Source organism: Calidris pugnax, unplaced genomic scaffold (genome assembly GCF_001431845.1).
Source record: "Calidris pugnax isolate Ruff unplaced genomic scaffold, ASM143184v1 scaffold141, whole genome shotgun sequence".
Taxonomy (NCBI): Eukaryota; Metazoa; Chordata; class Aves; order Charadriiformes; family Scolopacidae; genus Calidris; species Calidris pugnax.
In genome coordinates, this window is record NW_015090902.1 from 2,955,443 (window position 1) to 2,979,664 (window position 24,222).

The window sequence follows — 24,222 nt, forward strand, 5'->3', positions numbered from 1 at the left end:
CTAGTATGTTTTGTTTGGACACTACTGTTCTAAAAGCCATTAGCAGCCCTAAGAAATTACTAGCAGCAGGAATATTTCTTTTCAATCCCGGTTTCTCGGGGAGAAGCAAACAATAAACAAACAGATAAACTGTAACAGGAACAGTGCCAGAATGCCAAAACTGCTTTTATGATTAGTAGCTAAAGCAGCAGTGAGAATAACCTCACAATGTAGCAGTACAATATTCAGCAGCTGCTGAGGAAAAGGAGGAGACAGTAGAGGACTGAGGTACAACACCGAGAAGTGATGAAGTGTGACAGTAAGCATAGATTTTGAGGTGCTTTAGTACACTGGACTGGACCTGGCAGAAGGGATAGGCCCGCCTGGGTGTGACCTGGGCATCGTGCATCTTTTATTCTTTGAACTAACTGGCACATAAGAGCTACTCACACTTGAACTTCTCAGTAGTTTCTAAAAAGGTTATTGGTAGAGACGAAGAGAAAATGTTACCAGAAGTATCTGCTTCTAACGTGAACTAAAGAGAACTGCTTTTTAGTTTGTTTCCAAACGTAATAATAAGTTCTTCTTGTTGCATAGAAACCACTAAATAATTTAAAATGTATTTATGTTTGAATTATTTAGAGGGAGCTAGAATAAGATCCACCTGTATGTACAGACGTACACATGCATGGAGGGGTGGATAGACTGATAGTTCTGACTTGTGGTTTTATACAATTAAATGTATGCACACTTAACATGGAGATTGTTGTTTTGGTATCAAAAAGTACACCTGAAAAAGAAGTTGACAAGAAGTTAAATCTTAAGCCAATTACATTCTACATCAAGCATTCAGACGCATTGCCCCAAGACAGAAGAGAACCGAGTGGCTTGTTAGGACAGGGAGGAACATAGTGCAAGGCTCTGGAGACACTGAAACATATCACGGTAAGCGGGACTGGAAATGGAGAATGTGTAGGCATTTTTAGGATGTAGTAAAACAGAGTGACCATTCCATTGTCTGTCAATTCAGCATGCAAAAAAAGATTTTTAAATTTAAAATTTTGCTTACTTGATAGAGGGTCAGAGTTGGTTCAGGTAAAGGATTAAATTGATTATGAGGGGAGTAGATAGAACCTGGAACCAGATGCAGCTCTACTGCCTATTTTGAGCATACCAGAGCCCTGAAAAGCCATCACTCCTACTGTGGTCATCTTTTGGGGAATGGCTCCTAATGCAAAGACCTGCTCCCAGAAGCAGCAGAACTTGTTTTTATTCTTCACCTTCTCCACTTTCACAATTAAAAACAGTAAGTGTTAGTCTCCAGAACCCCTTCCTTACCACCACTCTCTCTATTCTCTGTGCTGCTGCTGTTCCTTCTAGTGGCAGGAGTCTCAGCCCTACTCCACTGAGAGAGAAGTACTCAGTTTTGAGAAGACCAGAGCAGCACTGCTCAGGGTGCAAAAAGGGCCCAGAAGCTGTGTTACAAGGGAAGCAGCTTATTTCAGAACATTCCTGCAGTTCTACTTCTATTAGCAATTTGACAGATTCCAGATAGAAGTAAATGACTGAAATGAACTAACCATTCATCATTTTATAACGCTTACCTCTCTTCCTTATAATAATATGCAAAGTAGTGTGTTGTATTTAATTTAAATGCGTCAAATGTGACAACTTGGGAATATTGAAAACAAATTTGAGAGTTGTGTTTAAGGTACCATGACAATGTGTTGTAAAATTAATCATTTACATTTAATTGGGTGAATGATAATAAAAATTAGATTTTTAAAAATAACTGTTTTCACCTCTGTTTAACAGATTTCAGACAAAAGACTGTCATTTCTTCTTTTGAAGTCTATTGACCTTATTAAAATAATAAAACTTCACAGTGTCAAGGGGAAAAGAACAAATACTCAAAGGACCTTTTAGCTGTCAAAATATTGAATAGGTTCTTACAATTTACTGTATATATGGAAAAGACATTTTCATTTGCAAAACTCCACTATTTATTGGTAAATATTTAGAAATGAAAGCTTCAAAACTATGTTTTATTCAGTGTATTTACTGAAGAGCAATAAGCTGGATGCCAAACTCAAAGCAGGTAGTGATTCTGTGGATACATTGGTGTATATAAACTCTTTTAATAGATTCATTGTAATAATGTGATAGGGTCTCTGCTCCAAGTTACTGTTTTGCAGAGAATAATATCCTTTCAGAGAAAACAATACTATGACTTTCCCTTCAGAAGTTCCAAGAGGCAAATATAAAAACTTTATCAGCATTACTGACTTATTCAAGCACCTGGAGTTAATCTCTGTACATAAATAATTATTTTAAAATAAAGCATAGCATTAAAATAAATTTTAAAAAGGATACTGAAGAGTTGCTTTTCTTCTTTTTATTATCAATATCAAGGGAGCTGAGAAGTCCAGTGGCAGAAAACAATCCTGCCTTGGAGACCTCTCCCCAAAGTGACTGAAATAGATATTTTTGTAATTATAATGTACCCTAAAATTGTACATTATGAGATACTATTAAATGAACTGAACTAAGCCCCTCTAAAAAAAAATAAATAAGCTGAAAAAAATAGGTGCTACTCCAACTTCACTAAGTTGACAGCAAATTAAACTTCATGAGCTTGAAGGAATAACTGCTCTCCTGGAGAGGAGGAAAAAAAAGTGAAAATAATTCAGTAAGTAATTTCCTTCATGATATGGAAAATGAATAAGCCTGACTTTACATAATATTTAGCATTCTAATGTGAGTTACTCAAGTATGTAAATAAGGGTCTAAATATCTGAATAGTGCCCTTAACTTCAGTGGAACTCTTACCTGTCTAGTCATATATTTAGGTGCTTTTCTCATAAAACAAAAAATGTTAAATTGAATTCTTAAATAATGTTGTTTTTTATGCGTAGAACAAATAAATACAAGGTTTTGTTTATAGTAGTGCAGGAATGAAAGAAGCCCCAAGAGAATGGAAGCAGACTATTAGAAAGCATTTAAGAATTTTCCAGTTCATTGCTTCTTGGACCAAATCACTTTGGACACTTTCTTGATTTTTTCCCTAGCAAATAAACCATTGCCCTGAGCCTATATTGAAATTCCTGTTTCTACGGTGATTGGATTAAACAGAATAATGATATATAAAATGTTTGTCTAGATTAGATGAACTTCAAACCATTTATCAATATTTTAAATACTGTTAAATTTATCAGAATATTTTAAATACAATGGAAAATTAATTTCAGTTGTTACGTGATATGTCAACATTACTAATCTAAGTTTCTCATTTCAGTGGTGGGACAATAATTTTAAAAAATATATGAGCAAAATGCCTATTCTTTACCTTTTTCTTTCCTTTCTTTTCAGCTGTATCTTGTGGTATTCCTGAATCCCCTGGGAATGGTTCAGTTATAGGTAATGAATTCACTTTGGGCAGTAGATTGATATATGAATGTAATGAGGGCTTCAAGCTAGAATCTAGTCAACAAGCAACAGCAGTGTGTCAAGAAGATGGATTATGGAGCAACAAAGGGAGGCCACCTGTTTGCAAATGTAAGTGGGCATGTATTTCTCAAGCATATTTCCCTTCAACTTTCTCAGGAAAATCTTCACTGGTGATTTATCTAAACATATCCTCTGAACTGGCCATTCAGGAACATATAATCATTTGGCATTTAGTAAAGTAGAAGAGGACTATAAATTTGTTTAATTAAAAAAAACCCTTATTTATCTTCTTAAAAAATCTGAATTATAATTATTAGACAATTCAGTTTCATTTATATTTTCTTATTATGAATAGTGTGCTCTTCTCCATTTTCACAGTATAAAGTTACAACCACCAATTGTAATTTATTTTAATATAGCTTCTAAAGTAATAAAAGCAAAAGCTATTTCTTAAAATACTGCTAGTGTAGATAGTAAAGCTGGATGAGTCCTTTAATGTTCATTTTTGCCTCCTATCAGAACTAGCCAACGTAATGCAGACTCCTCTACCTTGTGACATGGCCTCTCATTTGCAGTGGGCTACCACTGCCTGTCTTCGTACTGGATCAAAGCAATAATTAACTGAGCCTGACTTTGAATACATGGCTTGAAATAACAATTAGGATATCATCTTAAAATTATTAATTGCTGTAATACTATACTTAAATTTTTTAACAGTCAATTGAGAATCTTGAACATGTACAGTATATGAGCATGTACAGTGTATGCACATGCTTTCCAGATTCTGAAGTTGAAAAGCACTTTTGTTTTTCAAACAAGTAAAATTCAGCTTGTTTTCAGAGTAAAATGCTGTGAATATAAGAATTGTGAAGTTATATGTGATTGTGAAATGGTTTTCATTTCTTTGAATTAATTGACAGCAGTAAATGCTGAAAATATTGCTGAAAGCTGCTGCCAAAGATCTGCTGACAGGTGATCATTTAACCTAATCTTGAAGTCCTTCCTGGGTACTGTATTTCATATTTTGCTTTTTTATCCCCTTGCAAAGTTTTCCCTAATATATATAACCTGAGTCTGTTTTTCATTAGCGTAAAAGCATTATCTCGTTTTGTATCTAGAGTGGACAAATAGAACTTATTTTATTCTTCTTTAATTCTTTTTAATGTGTTTGAAAACTGTTCTTTTTTCACTGTGGTGGGTTATCCTTGGCCAGCAGCCACATCCTCGTCCAGCTGCTCACTCACTCCCCCTCTTCAACCAGGCAGGGAGAAAAGTAGGATGAAAAATCTTGTGGGTTGCGATAAGGACAGAGATTACTGTGACAGGAGTAAACATGGGAAAATTTAATTTAATGTTTTGCCAATTAAAATAGGGTCAAATACATTTCAGAAAATAAAAATGAAGTCAAAACAACACTTTTCTCTCCCTGCTCCCAGGGTCAGCTTTACTCCTTTGCTCTTGACTCTTCTCCCCACCCCCCGCAGTGCTAGGGGATGAGGAATGGGAATTGTGGTCAGTTTATAAAAAGCTCCATTCTGCTGTTCCTTCCTCCTTGCTCTTTTCCCCTGCTCCAGCATGGGTCTTCTCCATGGGCTGTTGTTGTTCAGGATAGCATGGGTCCTCCATTGGCTGAAGTTCCTCCAGAAAATATCCCCCTGCTCCACCATGGGCTGCAGGGTGGATATCTGCTCTGGCATGGTCTTCTCTGTGAGCTGCAGCAGAACACCAGCTCTGGTGCCTGGAGCACTTCCTCCTCCTTCTGTGACCTTTCTGTTCCCTCTGCTTCTTCTCACTCTTTTTATTCCCTCCTCCTCTGCCTGTGCAGTGTTTTACCCTTTCTTACATACACTTTCCCAGAGGTGCCACCATCTCAGCTGATGAGCTCACCTGTGTCCTGTGGTGGGTTGTTTGGAACCAGCTGTGTCCAGCAGCTCAAGCCTCTCCTCACAGAGGCCACCCCTGCATGCCCACGACCCCCATCCTCCCTCCTCCAACACTGACTCCTGTACCCGATACACTTAATTACCTCTTCCGTAGAGATAATTGTCTTGCTGTGATCCGTTCTCACTCTTCCTTCACACTTTTTGTACTGGTGATTCTCATTGTTGTCCTCTGGACAATCTCCAAGTGTTCTACACCTTTCTTGAAGGACAGTGCCTAAAACTGAACACAGCAGTTCCACAGAGTATATAAGAAGGGTTATTCAAAACCAGCTGTGATCACACGGACGTGCTCTGAATTCAGAGCCACGTGTGGAAGAAAGGCAGTGCTCCAGTGTATTGAACTGTACTTCATTGTCTCAGAAAGAATTGACAAGGTACAAAGACTATAATGATTAATTGGCAGAAATATCAACAGATTTTTTGGACAAAAGAGGCCAGTTAAACTAACTGGGGATTAAAAATACTGAATTAATAACAGTATATCCATAGTGGGGGAAAAAAAAAAAAGAGGAAAAAAAGACTTGTATTATTGAAATGGTCAAACTTAACAAGACACTGACCACCCTGTAAAACAAAGCTTAATTATTAACCTTTAGCACAACTTTCAACATTGATTGTCTAATATTTATAATAGCCTAACAAAATATATAAAAAACCTTTTATCTTCATTTTTCCTTTTCTAAAAATGTATTCAGTTTGGAAAAGAATCCCATTGCTTCTAAATTCAAAAGTGGTAAATTAAAATGCTAGTGACTTACATGACAATATTGAAGTCAATATTTTCCAAATGGATTGCTATTCAGAGGCAGGCATGCTTTACCCAAGATTTTTTACTTGCAAAGTGCAGAAAAGCTTAGACAATCCACATAACAACCCGTTTTTATAGTATTACTGCAGTAAGGATAAATACATTTAGTCTCCAGAGAGAGAAATATCTCAGACTTGATGAGCAGCAAATGCAGCACAGAAAGGTAAGTGGTAAATAAATGAATTAATTTTATCCCTAGGTCCATTCAAATGAAGGTTGAAATCAGTGCAGTTTGTTTTGCAAAGTATCTCTGATAATACAGTGCCTGAGGCAGACATTTGGAACTCCTTTCTTTTCATTAGAAGTATTTACATCAGATTTGAATCATGAGAAATATGATTTGTGCAGGTCATACAGCAACACACAGATGGATCATGGACATTAGGCCATTGAATTTAATTGCATGAGATACTTATTAAGAAAGCTTAACTGCGACAAATAAGTAACCTGCTTCAGTTATTCTACATAGCGATCTCTAGCACATGGTGAAAGTAACTAGAGATGTTTATATGTATGTTATTTAAAGCCTTTATCAGGCAATACTTTAAATCAGGTCAATTTAAATCAGGTCTCTGTAGAGATTGACCACAGAGTAGTAACTTTGTGCATGAACACACAACACGGTGTAAAGTATGCAAAAACTTCTGAAACTTGTAAATTAGTACATTAGAGTCCATCAGAGAAGTGAGTGTGATATACAGTTCTAAAAAACATCCTATCCAAAAGGTGTAGTTATATTGAAGAAATAAGAATAAATCAAGCAAGTTTGGTCTCAAACTGTAGATGAGCACTGGTATTTGCACGAATCTTTCCTTACCGCATGCCACATAACCTTCCCCAGTACCTTTTTTGCCAACTAGTATCATTTGGATGATGCTCAAACAGAAAGGAAAGGATGTGTAGGCATGATTACAAATTCAAGGTTTTAAGCTGTAACTATAGTTAACTGAGAAACACTGATTTACTTATCATCAGCATTTTCACACACCTGTAAACTACTTTTGTGAAAAGTCATAAATTTCCATCTTTCTAATATTAAAACAAACAAACAAAAAACCAACAAAACCCTAGAACAATCTTTCAGGAATTTTTTGTCTATTCTATTTAATCAGATATGATTTGAATTTTGGCTGCTACTATGGAAATACAGATGCTGATTCTTGCAGTGACAAGTTAAAAAGGGAAAAGAACACAAATGAAATTTCCTTCCTCTCTTTTGGATTTTATAATCTTATGCTATTATTGTATAAAATTGCATCATTACAGCATAATTATTACATTTTGTTTGTTACCAGTTAGTGAACATTATTCTTCTTATTTAGTGCCTGACTTTCTTCAGAATATATATCACCAAGTGTGAAATAAGGTCTTCCAAAGCAGAGCCTGAAAGATGGAAACAGAAAGGAACAGCCGTCAATGCAAAATTTAGATGTGCTGCTCCCTAAATTCAATCCAGAGCTGCACTTGGATATATAAGTTATTTACTGATAGAGAGATTCATTCTTGGAATAGTATCTCTAACTATTGTCTACAGAAACAAAGTCATCTAAAGATGTTGATGAGGGTCAGTCCATTCATCTGAGACAATTCTTTTGTTTCACACTTTAATTTATATTTTTAAATATTTTTCACCATGTGCTTGTTTTCCTATGTGTCTTTCTCCTTCTTCTGAGAATTTCCTCTGATTTAGAAATCTAGGTTTTTCAGTGTTCTAGAAGTTATTTTCCATTTTCATCTTGTAGAGTGTTTTTTGGTTTGCGTACAAAAATTCAAAACTCATAGAAATGAAACAGAAGCAGTATACATTTTTTTCCTGAACATCCTTGTGGTGTTCAGGACTATCTCTCTACATTTTATGTGCTAAAGATGACAGATAAGAATATCTTATCTTTTGGGGAGTCATTAAATGTATTTTCATAGGCTTTTTGATTTTGTGGACACTTGACACTGCTCATGAAACAGAAATACTGATCTAAATCTTGGGTTCTTCCTCCACAGCAATTGAACTTAGTAATTGATGTCCTTAAAGTCTGTTCATAGATTGAATGTGTTGTTTATGTTTTCTCTGAATAATAGAGAGAGACAGGTGGATTAGATTTCTTAAGACTTGAAAGAACTAGAAATGATGAGTTGTGCCTCAGTGTGTCAGTAACAGAAATTGCATGATGTGTGATGGGGAAACTACTGAAAAAATGGCATGAGATGTGAATCAATGAAGGAGGTCCTACTACGCCTGTTCTGAAGAAAAAGAGAACTTCTTTCTCTGTTTAGTATGCATACTTTAATAGTGTTAGAAAGTTTGCATTTCCTTGTTCCAAAATTCAAGTTCCATGAAATCTCAGTAACAAGTTTGCTTTTACAAACAGTGTATTCCAGTACTAGAAAATTCTGCTAGTTTGAGATGTGGTACAGTCCCAATGTTTGCTCCCAAAGAGTTTTAAGTACTTATGATACTTTGAGAAGAACTAGGGTGAACGTTAACACATAATTTTTTATAAACCAAGCATCACTTTTTTCATGACAAAGCAACACAAAAAGAAATGTTCTCTGGGCCAGCAGAAAACATTTTTTTAATGCAATCATTTTTGCCTGCTAGAAAATGTCTAATGCAAGTTCTTAAGGAAATTATAATTATGATTAATGCCCAGTTTTAATTTTGCTAGACATGTAGTAAGAAGATGTAAAGATACTTGACCACTAATAGAAATATAACCTTTTTTGTTCCATAGGAAATCTGCAGGCCTAAATCTGCTTTAAAAGATATACAGAAAAGAGCATTAATGCAAAGTAGAACTTTCAGTTCTGTGCACTGTGGTTTTTTGACCAGATCTAGGGAACTGATTTAAAATATTGTGACAGAAGGTGAAACAATAATGACAGCAACTGTTATGATTTACTTCTATGTTTCTCTTCACAAGATCAGAAGGCTGAATCTGTTCACTTATTGCAAAATCACGATGTCAGATATTTTTCTGCTTATGCCAGTTTTCTAAAGCGAAGCACCATAAACTTGTTCTTGTAAACAAAGAATATGACTGCATATAATATTATACTATATTTCTATATAAGTACATATAAAACGTATCCATATAGATTATAATCCATGTGTGTTGGTGCTGAGATCTGGACCAGCATTTATTTATTAACAAAAATAATGCTGAAATAGGATAGCTTGTTAGCGTCTGTTCTTACTTGCTTTCTTTTTCATAGAAGCAAGTGGATGCATAACCTAGGAAATTGACTTTGTGGTTAATTAATTTTTCTAACATTTTAATTGCCTGGGATGGTTCCCTTTAACAGCATAAATTTATTGCTCTTTTCCATGACTCCTTTAATATACTCATTCAGAGATTTAAATCAGGTCCTTTATTGGTTTATGCTAATTTATCTAATATCAAACATTTTAAAGAACAGCTATGTTACCTTTGCATAATCTGCATATTGCAGATTTCACTGTAGATATTTTGGAAGCTATGGTGTGCTAAGCTATAACTATGATGGTTCAGACATTGATTTTTCTCTAGAAATTAATTAGAAAATAATTAGAGATATGTTTGTACAACATCCAGTTACAGAACTATGAATCATAAATAGTTCTGGAATAAAGCATCAGTTGTATTATGTATGCAAAAAGGAATTTGTTAATATAAACAGGCAAAGATCCACCACCAGCTCATCATAGATATTTTGCAGTTGCTGGAGTTTTGATTAGCTAAAACATTAGCTAGGATGACTTTTTTGTCTCAGTCCCCATTGGCAAGTTCTCCAGCCACACCACCCAAGTTGCAGAAGGCATTGGCAGGGACTGGGAGAATGAAGAACTGCCCACTATCTAAAACAACCAGGTTAGAGACCATCTAAGGAACCTGAAGGTGCTCAAGTCCATGGGACCTGACGAGATACATCCGCGGGTCCTAAGGGAACTGGCAGATGAAGTTACTAAGCCTCTATCCATCATATTTGAGAGGTCATGGCAGTCCGGTGAAGTTCCCGCTAACTGGAAAAGGTGAAACACAACGCCCCTTTTTAAAAAGGGGAAAAAAGGAAGACCTGGAGAACTACAGGCAGGGCAGCCTCACCTTTGTGCCCAGCAAGATTGTGGAGCAGATACTCCTGGAAACTCTGCTAAGGCACATGGAAAATAAGGAGGTGTTTGGTGACAGCCAGCATGGCTTCACCAAGGGCAAATTGTGTCTGAAAAATTTGGTGTCCACCTACAACGGTATTAGAGCATTGGTGGGTAAGGGGAGAGTAACTGACATATCTACCTGGATGTGTGCAAGGCATTTGACACTGTCCCGCGTGACAGTTTAACATCTTTGTTGGTGACATGAGCAGTGGGACAGAGTGCGCCCTCAGCAATTTTGCCAATGACACCAAGCTGTGTGGTGTGGTCGAAACGCTGGAGGGAGAGGATGCCATCTAGAGAGAACTGGACAGGCTTGAGAGGTGGGCCCGTGCAAACCTCATGAAGTTCAACAAGTGCAAGGTCCTGCATGTGGGTGAGGACAATTCCAGGCACAAGGTTTTCTCAGGTTTTTTTACCGCTAGTATAATGAAATTACCAACTTTCTCAAGTGATCGCATTTTGCTCTTAGGTCTTTATTCTAAGATTCTGTAGTGTATGGGATACTTTGGTTTCCTGCTTTCTTATTTTACTAATATTAATTAATTTAAACCATACTAGTTTCTCAAGGAAAATACATTAATTGACTTTAATCTTATTTTTTCTAAGATAATAGTTAATTTAGTCAAAGGGGTATATTTGAATAACATAGTTCTACTTATTGCATAATAAATTCACAGTACAGTAAGACAAAAATGCCCTTTCCCTTTCCTTGTGGTTGTCTTCCTGCTGAAGAATGGCAGACAATATCAGATGCCATTACTTTTGCAAATAATAATAGCAAATTTCTGTAATTGAGATATTTTTCCATCATGTATTTTGTACTTGTCTTTTTTCCCCTTGAAACAATAATGATGTTCAGAGTCACAAAATTCAAGATATTCCTGAAATAGCATGAGATGTACCTTTTTGTTTTTTGGAGGTTCTTCAGATGATTTTCCCTTCATAAATTCTTACACATCTTCACAGATATGCTACAGTATCAGCTCTGTACTTCCTAGACAGTAGAACTTACCATGGGTAAAGTAACTGCTGGAAAGGGTAGATGTATAATTCTAGCATTATCAAAGGTATTCTGAAAAGTGGGGGAAATATAACTTAAAAGAATTATTTTTCTGTCCCTTTCCCTGCATTTCAGGGGTTGCCTGGACTCTGTTCTTTCATCACACATTCATATTCATGATAAAACCACTTTATACCTTTCAGACAGTGTAAAGGTTACAGAATATGTAATTATTTTTTGTCAGTTTTATTAGTCCTTTCCCTGGTAGAATGGTGTAAATTTATAATAGCATAAACAAGAATCTTTTTATTTCTTCAGTATATTTTACAGCTTTTATACACTTCTTCCTAATGCTTTTGTCTTACTTGAGTATATTGTACAAAAGACCAGAGGTAATGATTCCTAAGTATGCAAAATATATATAAAATATTTCACCTTTTGTTTAGCAACATGTAAGGAAAACAAAAGAAGACAAACTAAATTTCTGTTACATGTTTTTTTTTATTTGTTTGGTTTTCCTTGGAAATTATAGCTTTTCTGAAGTGTTCTTGGGGTAGTAGTTTTTTCTAAAGTATTCTTTAGGACATGAACAGTCACTAATTTATTAAGACTTTTTCTATAGCAGGGAAATTCTGAACAACTTGGCATAAGATACCAAATACGGGTATTTTAAAATAATCATAAATATTTTCATAAAACTAGTCTAATCTTTACAGAGGCATAGGCACATTGATATAGAATTCAGGTCAATATCCTAAATATTGTAAATATTCTGTGTATTTTATCTTAAATTGCAGAGCATCAGTTTTAAATTGAAAAATATTTAAGTATTCTGTCTATGATTGGTAGCTATATTAAGTCTTATGAAAAACATAAACTACAGTTCTCGTCTACTGGCAGTAACTGCATTCTCTTACAAAACCTGAAACACTAAAAGCAGCAGAGCTGAAATCACACTAAAAATCTCTCTAAATGTTATCTTTCTTTTTTTCCTGAATACCCAAAGTATACTATTTAATCGTAATTACTGTTAGCAGCTTTTATGGCAACCTGTTTTAAGAACTTGTCAGAGCTTTCCTAAAGTGAATATCATGGACAGAAAAATAAAGCATCACTTGAGCATTTGCAAAAATTACGTAGCATTATTTGCTTTCCCTTTTATATCCACTGCAGTCTGTGATGTGTTTTGTTTCTGCGATTTTGAAATAAATCGCATTAGAGAGCATAACAGTATGTTATTGGTCCACTGCATCTCACTAAATGAAAACGTACTACAACCTCCTGCTCAATTTGTAATACTCTCTGTATGATGTTCATTATTTTTCCTGGAACTTGTATTTCAAAAATGCTTGTGGTATGCTCAATTTTACATGGCAAAACTTCTGCCAGTAAGGCAAGAGATATATTCTGTGAAGAAATGTAGGGGTACATTGCTAATATTTAAGTGTCCTTTCTTCACAGCTGTAACTTGCCCCAGCATAGAGACTCTGCTCTCAGAACATGTTGTCTGGAGACTTATTTCTGGGTCACTGAATGAGTATGGAGCTCAAGTCATGCTCAGCTGCAGTCCTGGATACTATTTATTGGGTCGAAGACTCATACAGTGCAGGACTAATGGAACCTGGAGTGCAGGCAATGAAAGGCCGAGTTGTAAGGGTAAGGAACATACTTGTTTACAGAATATCCTGTGCTTTTTAATACATATATTTTATTTTATAAATACAGGGTTTTTCTTTAAAAAATGCTTTGATATCAATCTTCTATAAGTAAGCAAATATGAAATTTTCTTTAACTTGTTGAAATCAACTGATTCAAACTGTATGTGTAAAGTACAATATATTTCATACAAGTCAATGAAGCAGCATCAGAAGATCAATCTGGATGATAATCTATGTCTGACTATAGATTTATTCAACCAGATAGCACATAAATATTTAGAGAATGCTCTGGAGATAATGTTATTCCTTTAGAAGATTACAGATTAGAATTAGATTAGAAGGTGATAATGCCTTGACCTCTTGGGTGAAGCATGAAAACTGTACTGTTGGAGAAACATATATATGAGCTTTTATAATGTCTTCATACAACAATATCATAAATTACATCCGCCCTAGCTTTAGATGCTTAAAAATTTGGAGAATCTTGACATTCTCAGTGGGACAATGCAGTTGTCAAGGGTGAGAGCATCAAAGTCTTAATGAATCCTCCCCAACCTTCATTTCTTCTTTTTCCAAGATGTTTTTTGCTTTGGTTGGAGGGGATATTTGGCACATCAACTAGTTCTGCTACCCTTAAAGCAGAAACTTTTACTGCATTATGCTACTATTTACAAGTTCTCTTAAGCCAGGGCAGCACAGAAGATCCCAGTATCTGAAGGGAAATGGCCAGCTAACAGGCCTAGCATACTCAGCAGAACTGGAAATAAAATATAGGCATTCAGTTTTTCAGGGTAGTATGTCATTTCAGTGAATTATTCAAATTTAGTATTTCATCCTGAAAGAGATGCTCTATTTTCTTTTTTGAAAGCGACATTTTTAAAATTCAGTTTCTAATGTTAGAAGATATTTGAATGGCTATTCTGAAACAAACTAATTCAATAAGAAATTTTTTATGGCAGCACTGTAGGATCTTGGGATCAGGTGAACTGGTTACTAAATTGTACCTTCTGGTATTTAAGCAAAGGGAACAGAATCATTCTGCTTTGTCAAACTCCATTAAATCTGCAGACATGTAAACAATACCTTATGATAAACGGTACCAAAAGTATTTCATATGATTCTGGGATAGTGATAACAGAATGAACATAAACGTCAGATAGCTTTTCATATTGCAAATCAATCATTGAGTAAAATCATCAGTATGGTGTACATATTGTGACAAACAGAAGAGAAAATTAATTTGCCTGAATACAACCTCCTGATACCATATGAGACAAATTACAGTATCTGAGATGGTAGACACTAAAGAGAACTTGGGAGAGATTCTCAACTGTCTTCAATAGTAGCTGGAGGCAAGAAAGAGCACCCAAAGTCATCTCAGATTGTACTGAATCACTCCCAAAGGTGATTCAAGTGTAACTTGACACAATCTTTTATCAGTACTGGCAATTGTATGGCCGCAAATAAGAAATGCAATTTATAAAGGCAGTATTAGAGAATTATGTTAGTATACAAAAAGAACAGAGAACAGAGGGATATACACCATTGAACTAAAAATAATATACATCAATATTTATTTTCTAGGAAAAAAAAAATATTAAGATGTTTTCAGAACAAGGCTGAGAGAATTGCCTGTAACAACAATCCAATACAATGCATACATGAAAGCAATATATTTGGTGTTATCTAAATGATGATGGGCTGTGGAATTATGTTGTTTGTTTTATTCCATTGGTATTGTTTTGGGAATATTTCCTTTTAAAAATATTGAGTTAGAAAAATCAGGTAACTCTTCGTTACCTCTTATAAACCAGTATAGCTATATCAATTTTTTTTTAATTTGAAACTAGTGAGTTTTTTATTCTATTAACTGCAATTGTGCCCTTTTTCTTTTGTGCACACATACTATAAAACCTGGGTTGGTATTTGCTGCCTAGTACGCAGCTACTGTTCAGCTGCTGAGAAGTCTTTGAAAACCTGGTTCTTGACCAACCCCTACAATTACAGAATTTTTAAGTAAGTAGAAAATGAAGTGACCCATATGGGATGCAGTTAACCAAAAGCAAAGTATTAGGTAGATACAGAAACCCAAGGAGTTGCTCATTGAAGATACATTAGTTTATTTATAAGACAGGAACATTATTTTGCCCTCTGATAGAGGACTGATTAGGATTTAATTATGGCAAACTTCATCCCCCAGGAGATGTTTAGTAATACTTCCATTGGATATAGATCATTAAGATCCAGAAATACACTATAGAGTATTTTGAGAAGTCTACTGTTTACTTTCTGTCTGTCATTCAAATGCTAGGGATAGGTTATATAAATATAGATCTTAGCTGTTTATATTTCCGAAGCAGCAGGAAAGCTAATTGAAGCACTGCTGATAAGTCATTTATATCATATTTATCAATATCTATCTTGTGAATAGTATCTCTAAAGGAATTGTGAAACACCAACTTAAGGGGGTTTTGGATTACGAGAGATCTAGCTAGTAAATCTTTTATTTATTTGAGAATATACTGAACAGCTGCATAACGAATTATGGGATGGCTCATTATTCATGTAGTTTACTTATTTTTAACTGGAATCACTGTAATTAAAAATAATAAAGCATTTTTAATGTATTTAGAACAATTCATTCTATTGCATTTTAGAAAATATTTTTTTATATATGCATAAGTATAATTAATATTCAGCACTAGCAGTAGAAGTTACAATGACACACTACTCCACAAATTACAGTAATGTGACTTGATTGCAGTTGAAAGGAGTCTCATCCACCTCTAGAAACCTTGTGTGCATAAAAGACTTTGATCACATATATTCTGATTATGACTGTTAAAATGCACAGTGCTTTGTACTTGATTTTATCTACCCAATTCCATACTGTTTTCTATAGTGATCCTTTTAAAATACAGAAGAATGTGGCCTTGAGGTTTCAGATAGGAAGTTTAGTTGTCTTTAACATGCTTTTGAAAAGTAAATCCATGACTTATGCTAATGTATAATAAAATACAGTTTAAACTCTTGAAGGCATTGGTCTGCATCTTAAATTACAATATTATTAATATATTTTTCTAGAAACAAGAGACATGACAGAACAGTTTAAATTAGTCTAATACATTCTTAAAAGGTAATTTTTCATGTGGAAGTGTAATAGCTGTGGGTTGCAGCTGATGCTGCAGAGGGTTCTGTGATAACGGCTGAAGTCTAGCCTTAAGTAAAACCAGATTTATATTTTTAGCAGGTAGACTACCCTATTATATTATATTATTACGAACAGTAGTGAGCAATAAGAAAAAAGACAGTTCATAACAATTTTAAGTACTACCTGTTAAAAAAAAATTAATATCTTTAAACAGACATAGTGTTTAAAATGGCTGGGGAAAGTATGTTTGAGGAGTGGCCAGTAATATAACTACAACCTTCCCAGTCATTCATATAGTTCTCTTGTTTCAGAACTGGAAAAACATTGTTTTTAAACTGCTGTCAAGCTGTGAAGATATCCCAATGGATTTTCAGATGTAGAACATGTGTTGCCAAATTTAGCATAATTTTAAGCTCTTACTGTGGAATACAGCTCTTGTATTTACTCCTATTACATTTACTTTTTCAGAAAATGAGAGATGATATATTGTCTTCCAGTCTAAGAAATTATAAAAAATATTTTCATATTTCAATTTTTTCTGTTGTTTGGGTTTTTTCCTAGTTATCTCCTGTGGTGGTCTTCCATCTCCACCAAATGGAAATAAGATTGGAACCCTAACAGTGTATGGAGCTACTGCAATTTTCACCTGTAACACAGGATACACATTAGTTGGTTCTCATGTGAGAGAATGCTTGGCAAACGGTCTCTGGAGTGGTACTGAAACCCAATGCCTAGGTAAAAAACAAATTTCTGGCTTTTCTTATGTTTTGTTCTATTGTGTTTTAATCAAACGTAGTATCAAGTACTAGAATTCAGATCTTACCAAGTGACAATATTTTTAAGTCAATGAAAAATTAAAATTTCCTAAATACAGAAATATTATGTAATGCATATATTTTTACACTACTAGCATATAACTTTTTATTAGAAACTAAATTGTATTCAATGTTGTTGGACTGCTTTTTGGACCAGGAGAGTTTTTTAAGTGACTCAATTGCCCACATCTACAGTCCTTTGATTTGCTTTGTGGAGCAGTCACAGGGTGTGTGATGGAACTAAGCTGGAAGATCAGTGTCAGTTCAGGAGTATTCCTGATGCATTCCAATTAAAAATGAGTTTTCAGCATGTTTAGCATTCCATTAAGGGAAGAAGTCAAGAGACAGTCCAAAGTAAAGCAAAACAAACAGCCTTACAAAACCTGAGGTGTATATGGTTCAGACCTTAAGTTTTCATCTCAACTCTTTCATTCTCATATTGGTTCGCGTTCCTAGTACAGACATAAGAAAAATGCTTTATAGGTATGTGATAAGTAGGTAGTCTATGTTGTTTTGCCTTGTTTCTAAGCAAGTTACTTCATAATATCACCATAAAGGGTATTTTCAGTTATTGAGCTTTGAGTTCATGCTCTCACCAACGTGCAAAACTGAAAGAAATGGCTAGAGTTCCCCTGAGCAAAACACAGAAAATCAGAGCTGCAGTGGAAAATACAGCAACATTCCCCTCGTAGAATATAATAAAAGAAAAGAAGAACATCTGCATCACAATAAGCAGGTGTGATGGCACCACATACCATCTCAACCGTATCTTCAAAAAAACAATTTTCAAGTATCATAGATTTCATCTCAGCAGGTTATTAAGAAAAAAGAATATCAAATATCATTAGATAAGCATGATTTTTAACAGAGTACATCTTGCATTTCTGAAGATCTTTAATGCCTGAAAATACTCTTAGAGAAAATATTTTGAAACAGGTTGCAAACCACAAGACAGTAATGGACTAACAATCAAAAGCATAATAATCTAACCTTGATGAAAAAGCATGTGGAGTTATCATCTGCATATTAGCTCTATTCTTCATCGGTGTAGAATCAACACTTTGGGATATAGGTGAAATACAAAAATGCAGGAGTCTTCTCTCAGAGGCAGGGATCAAATATCAGTCTTTGTGTCTTACTTGCCATGTTGATTGCCTTTTATTTTTTCAATTCAGTTACTAGGCTGCATCAGCAAGGAAAATGAAGACAGATTCTTTTCAGGAAAAATAGCATGAGACCATGTAATGCATATCTGAATTAAGATTTTGTGACCTTTGATCATGTATTCCTGATTGATTCCTTCAACAGTAATATTTGTAGCACAATTTTTGTAAAGTGAAATTTTTGTGAAGATATTGTTGCATTATGTCATCTCTTAAGATACTGAGTGGTCAGAAATAGTGACTGTTGTCTTTTAGATATAATCTAGTTTCTAAATGGTGGTTCATTACTAGTGGTTCCCAGCAAGATGGAGCTGTTTCTGGCAAATTCTGTGACAAGGAAAAACACTTATCTGGCTTGATATATTTTCAATTCCATAAACTTTGTTTTTCAATTTAAAATATACTCTCATCTTGATGTAGGAAATAATGGCATAAATGAGGTGTACTTTAATTACTACTTCTTTTGATACTTAGAGCGCTAAAGGAGTAAAATAACTATTTTTTCACCTAGGAAAAATAGTTCCACTGAGGTGCTGGTTAGGGGAGTGCTATGCTTCAGCATTATCTTTTCACATACATAAGTTCATCAGTTCCACAATGAAACTATATAAGAGGTTTGTATGTGAAGATACATCAGCTTTCTGATGGTGTCCCTGGACTGAGGCTGACCAACAAGATGCTGGAACTGCAACTGGGAAGATCCAACAGCCCCAAATTTGTATGTGTAGGAGTGTTTTCCTCAGTCTTTTCTTCCATTGCAAACATGCAATCTTTACTAGAAAAAAAAAAAAAAAAAGAGCTATCACCCCTCAGTTTTTTGCAGTGTTTTATACTGTTCATTGCCAGTATAGTGCCTGACACCTGTTTATAATAATTTCAAGCATAAAGCTGTGTTAGCGTTCATTTATTTTAACTAACCTGAAAAAATACTTCTTCATCTGATCAATAATAACAGTACTTAGAACTTATGTACTGCTTTTTTTTTTTTTTTGAAAGGCTATACACATAGGATAGTTTGGTTGCCAAAATATACAAACTAAATAATATGCAAATCTCAGTAGATTCTGTTATTCTGTTTGTATTATAAATAACTCTCACCCACAGAAGGCTGGAAAATATTTTTTTCTCCTATTCTGACTACTGAGAAATATATATTTTATCACTGAACACCCCAGAAGATTGACTGTCTATGGTAGCCACAAATTTAGACTCAAATATGTGTAGGGATGGAGAACAACTGATCAGTACAGGATTTAGATATCGAACTCTACCAGTTTATTCTCCAAGTCAGTTTGAAAACTATACACAGTGAAGCTTTTAACTCTTGGGATTTAAAGGGGAAAGGGCTAATAAGTTTATTAGATCTCATAGTTAGGAAAGACTATCTCTACATACAGCTTGAATTTCATTTATATGAATTCATCATTTTCTTCTCCAGGAGTGATTTGCTGTTGGATTTTATCTGTTTCAGTTTTTTTACAAATCCACACTGAAATTGGTATCCATTACTATTATCTTATTCCCTTGGTCACAACTAATAATTATTTTTTTTTCCACCTCATTATCTGCATTTTAAATTATTTCTACAGATCTATTCCCACTTGTAACGAGCATAGGACCTCTTGCAGGAACAGTTACTGCAGTAAGAGCAATGCTTGTCTTATGATACCTCCCAATTATTTCTCTAAAAAATTTGATGGATTTTGATTTCTAGTTGATGTATCCAATTGATTGCATTGCTAAATGCAGCCCTATACTTAGAACTGTTAAATGCATGGGTCTACCTCACTAGACAACAGAGATCACATTTAGAACTGGAAGGTTGTTAATCATTATTTAGTCCTTGTGGTTTCAAAATCAAGCAGGGTCTGTAGTGCCAAAAATACTGCACAGCTCTGAGTGTGAAATTTGAGTTATCACATACATGTGGCAGAAGGTTGTATTTCTGCTACTAAACCTCTTTCTGCCTCTCAAAGTTTTCTCACATAAGAGATATTCACACCATATACTTTAGACACCTCATTTAGATGCAATTTAGAGTACAATCTAAGATCCTAAATTCCCAACAAGGTCAGTGGAACTATGCAGGCTCCTCCAGAGAGCTATTCAGGAAAGGTAAATTCTTAAATTTTAAAGCTAGATGATGTGAATGCCGCCAGTTGTGTATTCCTAAATTTCAAGGACAGCACGCACCAAATTTATTTCAGAGGTGCCTTTAGGAGTTACCTGAAGCCTGTGAAAATCAGGAACCAAACACCATGGGAGCTCTGAATGAGCCTTTCCATTTCAAAGGAATGATAATGAGATGCTTTTTACCTACACTGTACCTGCCTGAATGTAATTCAGGACAGCTATAGATGAAAATAGGTATCACTTTATGTTACCCACTGGCCTGTGTAGAATCAATTTATGATTTCAGGCCAGCTGAGTACACTAATTTCTGTATCTCAGGAAAGGGTTTGTCAAATCCTTATTATTTGTCTCAAAAGAAAGCTAAAGCCAATGACTGTAGTTAATGAATCCAAGGTTAAATATAAGACCTAAGTCTTCAGGTAGTTAGTATTATATGTATTTTTTCTTAGTTATACAAGAATAAATATGAATTGTTAGGCGAGATTATTTTTTTTTAACTCAATTACTCATACTACTGATATTTCGTCTCCCTTCCTTCCAAGAATAATTGCACGTATGAGTCACAAAACATATGTTTGTGTGCATGCTTTGTATGTGTGACGGACCATACATACATGTAGGGCATAGATCAGATAGGAATCATTTAAAAGTTTGCTTAACTCCATCTCTATTATTGGTGGCATTTATTCATGGACAAAAATGTTTTCCTGAACAGATATATTTCTCCTCACTTTTTATGACTTTCAAGTGCAAATCTATACAGAAAAAGTAAAGGACATACTTTAAAATCTAAACTTAAATATAATCTACTCTATTCCATTTTCATGCATTTTTAACATATTTTTTTTTCCCAAAAAAGTAAGTATTCCATATATTATGTGATTCTATAAAATATATAATTCTCTACATTTGTCAGTATGGCAAAATGCTGACTGTGTTTGTGTAAAAATATCTGATCCTGTAATTGATAACTCATAGCTAAACTGCATTATGGGATTGTGATATTGGCTTCTATTTCAAATTCTTATTAAAAAAAATAGAATTATTTGTATCTCGTTTTCCAGGTGTTTTAGAATAAAACTGCTGAACCAACCTTTGAACCATGTGAACAATTTCCTTAATTCTTTAGAGCATATTTTATTAAAAAATCCACTTGCAGCCTCCTTAATATTTTTTTAATCTAATTTTACTTGGTGGGAAAATTACATACATTTGTGTTACTGCAGTGCTCTTTCAGTTCTTGAGTTATTGGAATATTTAATATAATGAGTCAAAACTTCCAGAAAAAAAAATTAAATCCACTAGCTGCAATTATCTGTAAATGAAATGACTCACATAAGTCCAGCAACTCGTTAAATCCCCGTTTAAGAGAAAGTGCATAATATTTTGTGTTTTGCTCAGCTATCTTTCTTCTTGAAATTTACTGTGGTTCCCTGTGTTTGGCTTCAGTGCAGCAGCTACTTTTCAATTCTTCGCTATTTAGGTCTAGAAAAGAAAATTCAGAAATCAAATGTATTCCATTTGATTTTGTATACATACAGCTTTTCTCTTCTCATTTTGCATGTTTCATAGGTTTCCTTTTCCAAAATCTGGGACTGTCCCAATTGCCTGAATGACGATTTTCAGAATTATCCCAATGTCTGAACATCTAGGGTCATGCAGAATTGTTTCCTTTAGCCTGCTGTTGATGGATACAGACACATGAAACACGTCACGCACACACCCGTTCTAGCAGCAGGCGTGAGCCTCCGTCCCTGTCCTCACATCTCAAAACGAGGATTTACCATAGTTTCAGATGAAATTGTTGCCAATTCTAATTAATCAGTGTCACCCCAAAAAAAAAAAAGAACTTTCTTTCTCCTCTTTAATCAGCAAAGAGAAATAGCTTTCCTGCTCAGCAACTCTGCTTTCAAACAGAATGAAGAATCTAGAGAGAATAAAATCATTACTTGGCTCCCTTAGTGCCAAGAGTGCTATTACGCTGGAGTAATGTGTTCTGTATTGTTTAACAGCCGCTGATAGAACTAAGGAGAAAACTGCTGGTAGATGTTCTTTCCTTTTCATGCCTTCATACAGCTGGAGAAGGTGGCTATTTCAAAGTGTACTGACCGAACTGGAAAGCAATATAAAGAAGGGTTTGTTTTGATTTTGACATGAATATGAGTTTATAAGCACAGAAAAGGCAATAAATATGTCAGTTTAGCTAAGAATCAGCTGAAGATAACATGAAGGTGATTATTATTTGGAAAGAGTAGACACAAATAAAAGCACTTTTTATGATTCATTACTAAAAGCCAGTAATAAATAAACATGAACTTCATTGGAGAAACTGGAGCTGAATGTTAGGAAATATTTGAACATAAGCCAATATACTTAACTGTGGGACTGGTTGGGTTTTTTGAAGAAGTCTTTGTAGAAACCCGGTTTCTATGTTGCAGGCTTTAAATTAGACTGGAGAAGATTTCTATTAAATAAAAATATAAGTAGAGACTGAAATAGCATTGAAAAGGCACTAATATAGCTAAGTGGAACATATATGCATATCTGAAATAACTTAGTTTTTCTTCTTGTAAAGACAATAAACTGACTGTGATCCCACAGATATGTTTCGTGTTTTCTATATTATTTTTTAAACTAAGGGTGTTTTCCTTTGTTTTGTTTTTAAATTTGATTAGTCTTAAGATCTGTCTACTGATGTCTGAAGACCTGCTAGTGAGAAATCAGTTATTTGTTGTATCCGTATAACAAGAGCTATGTTTGTTCTAATAGCAACACCAGGACACCATGAAACTTGATCATCTCTCCTAGTAAATCATTAGAACAATGCCTAGACATGTCTTTGGCTAAGATTCTCCAAGAGAATTTTCAAGAATGATTGAAGTTAGGTTAAACCAGTACTGATCCTGGTAGGCAGCTTGCAGCTGTGATGGTCTGGAGAGCAAGAGATTTTCATTTTTTCTGTGCTGATTGGCCTCTGCCAGAGAATGGTCCCAACCATGTTTAACTTGTTAGCAGAGATCTACTTGCAAAGTCCATGGCAAATCATTAATAAGTGAAATCATAACTCTATGATGAAATAATTGTATGGATCTGAGAATTAAAGACCTTTTAATTCACACTTCTCTGAGGAAAAGGGCAACCTTACTAATGCAAAAGGGGAAAGAATACCTGTGTTAAAATTGTCAGTTTTCTAGCAATTGAACTGAATTATTTGTCATTTCATACATTTGCAATTTACATTTTCCGAACATTCTTCTGACAAATTTCTCATTTCTGCAACAAAATCTGCAAAACCTATACATATGAAAATGGCAACTATTTGAATGTCACTTCACCCTAAAAAAGTAGAAGGAATATCACCTGTAGTTTTTACACCTCAGAACTTCTTCTGTACATTGCAGTTTTTGACCCTAGTGTATTGTTTATTGAAAGCAAGGCTGACATTTTGTTTTCATATCAGCGTTGTTGTAAATGTTGGCAAGGTTTGTAAGAATATTTGTTTCTGATGGGTTTTTCTTTTATTGTAGCTGGTCACTGTGGTTCTCCGGATCCAATTGTAAATGGTCATATTAGTGGAGATGGTTTCAGTTATCGTGATACTGTAGTCTATCAGTGTAATCCTGGCTTTCGACTTGTTGGTACCTCTGTCAGAATTTGCCTACAGGATCACAAATGGTCTGGACAAACTCCTGTTTGTGTCCGTAAGTATCACTAATTTTTGACTGAATTATTAGTACTATTCCAAATGTAACTGAACGTTAACAATGGGTTGGATCTTCAGAGGTGTTTGAATGAGGTGCTCAGATATTTTTTGGACCTATTTTCAATTACAAGGGTCATGATGATAATCTAATCTAGTTTCTAAACTAGCACAGACTGAATAACTATCCAGTATTTCTGATTTCTGCTGTTTTGGAATCAGGATGACATATTTTGTTGTATAGTTGATTTTATTATCCTTTTTCAGTTTTAATAAGGATTCCCTTTTTTATACAA

General features: G+C 34.7%; 1 protein-coding gene across 2 annotated transcripts in view; it reads left to right on the forward strand.

Annotated features, from left to right (window-relative positions):
* The window catches only part of CSMD1 (CUB and Sushi multiple domains 1), a 1,104,383-nt gene that overhangs the window by 1,023,144 nt on the left and 57,017 nt on the right, over positions 1–24,222 (forward strand). For both annotated transcript variants that reach the window (XM_014948981.1, XM_014948982.1), the window contains exons 50-53: positions 3,349–3,534; positions 12,768–12,962; positions 16,677–16,850; positions 23,754–23,927. In XM_014948981.1, coding sequence (XP_014804467.1) covers positions 3,349–3,534; positions 12,768–12,962; positions 16,677–16,850; positions 23,754–23,927 — 729 coding nt within the window. The remainder of the gene's footprint in view (positions 1–3,348; positions 3,535–12,767; positions 12,963–16,676; positions 16,851–23,753; positions 23,928–24,222) is intronic.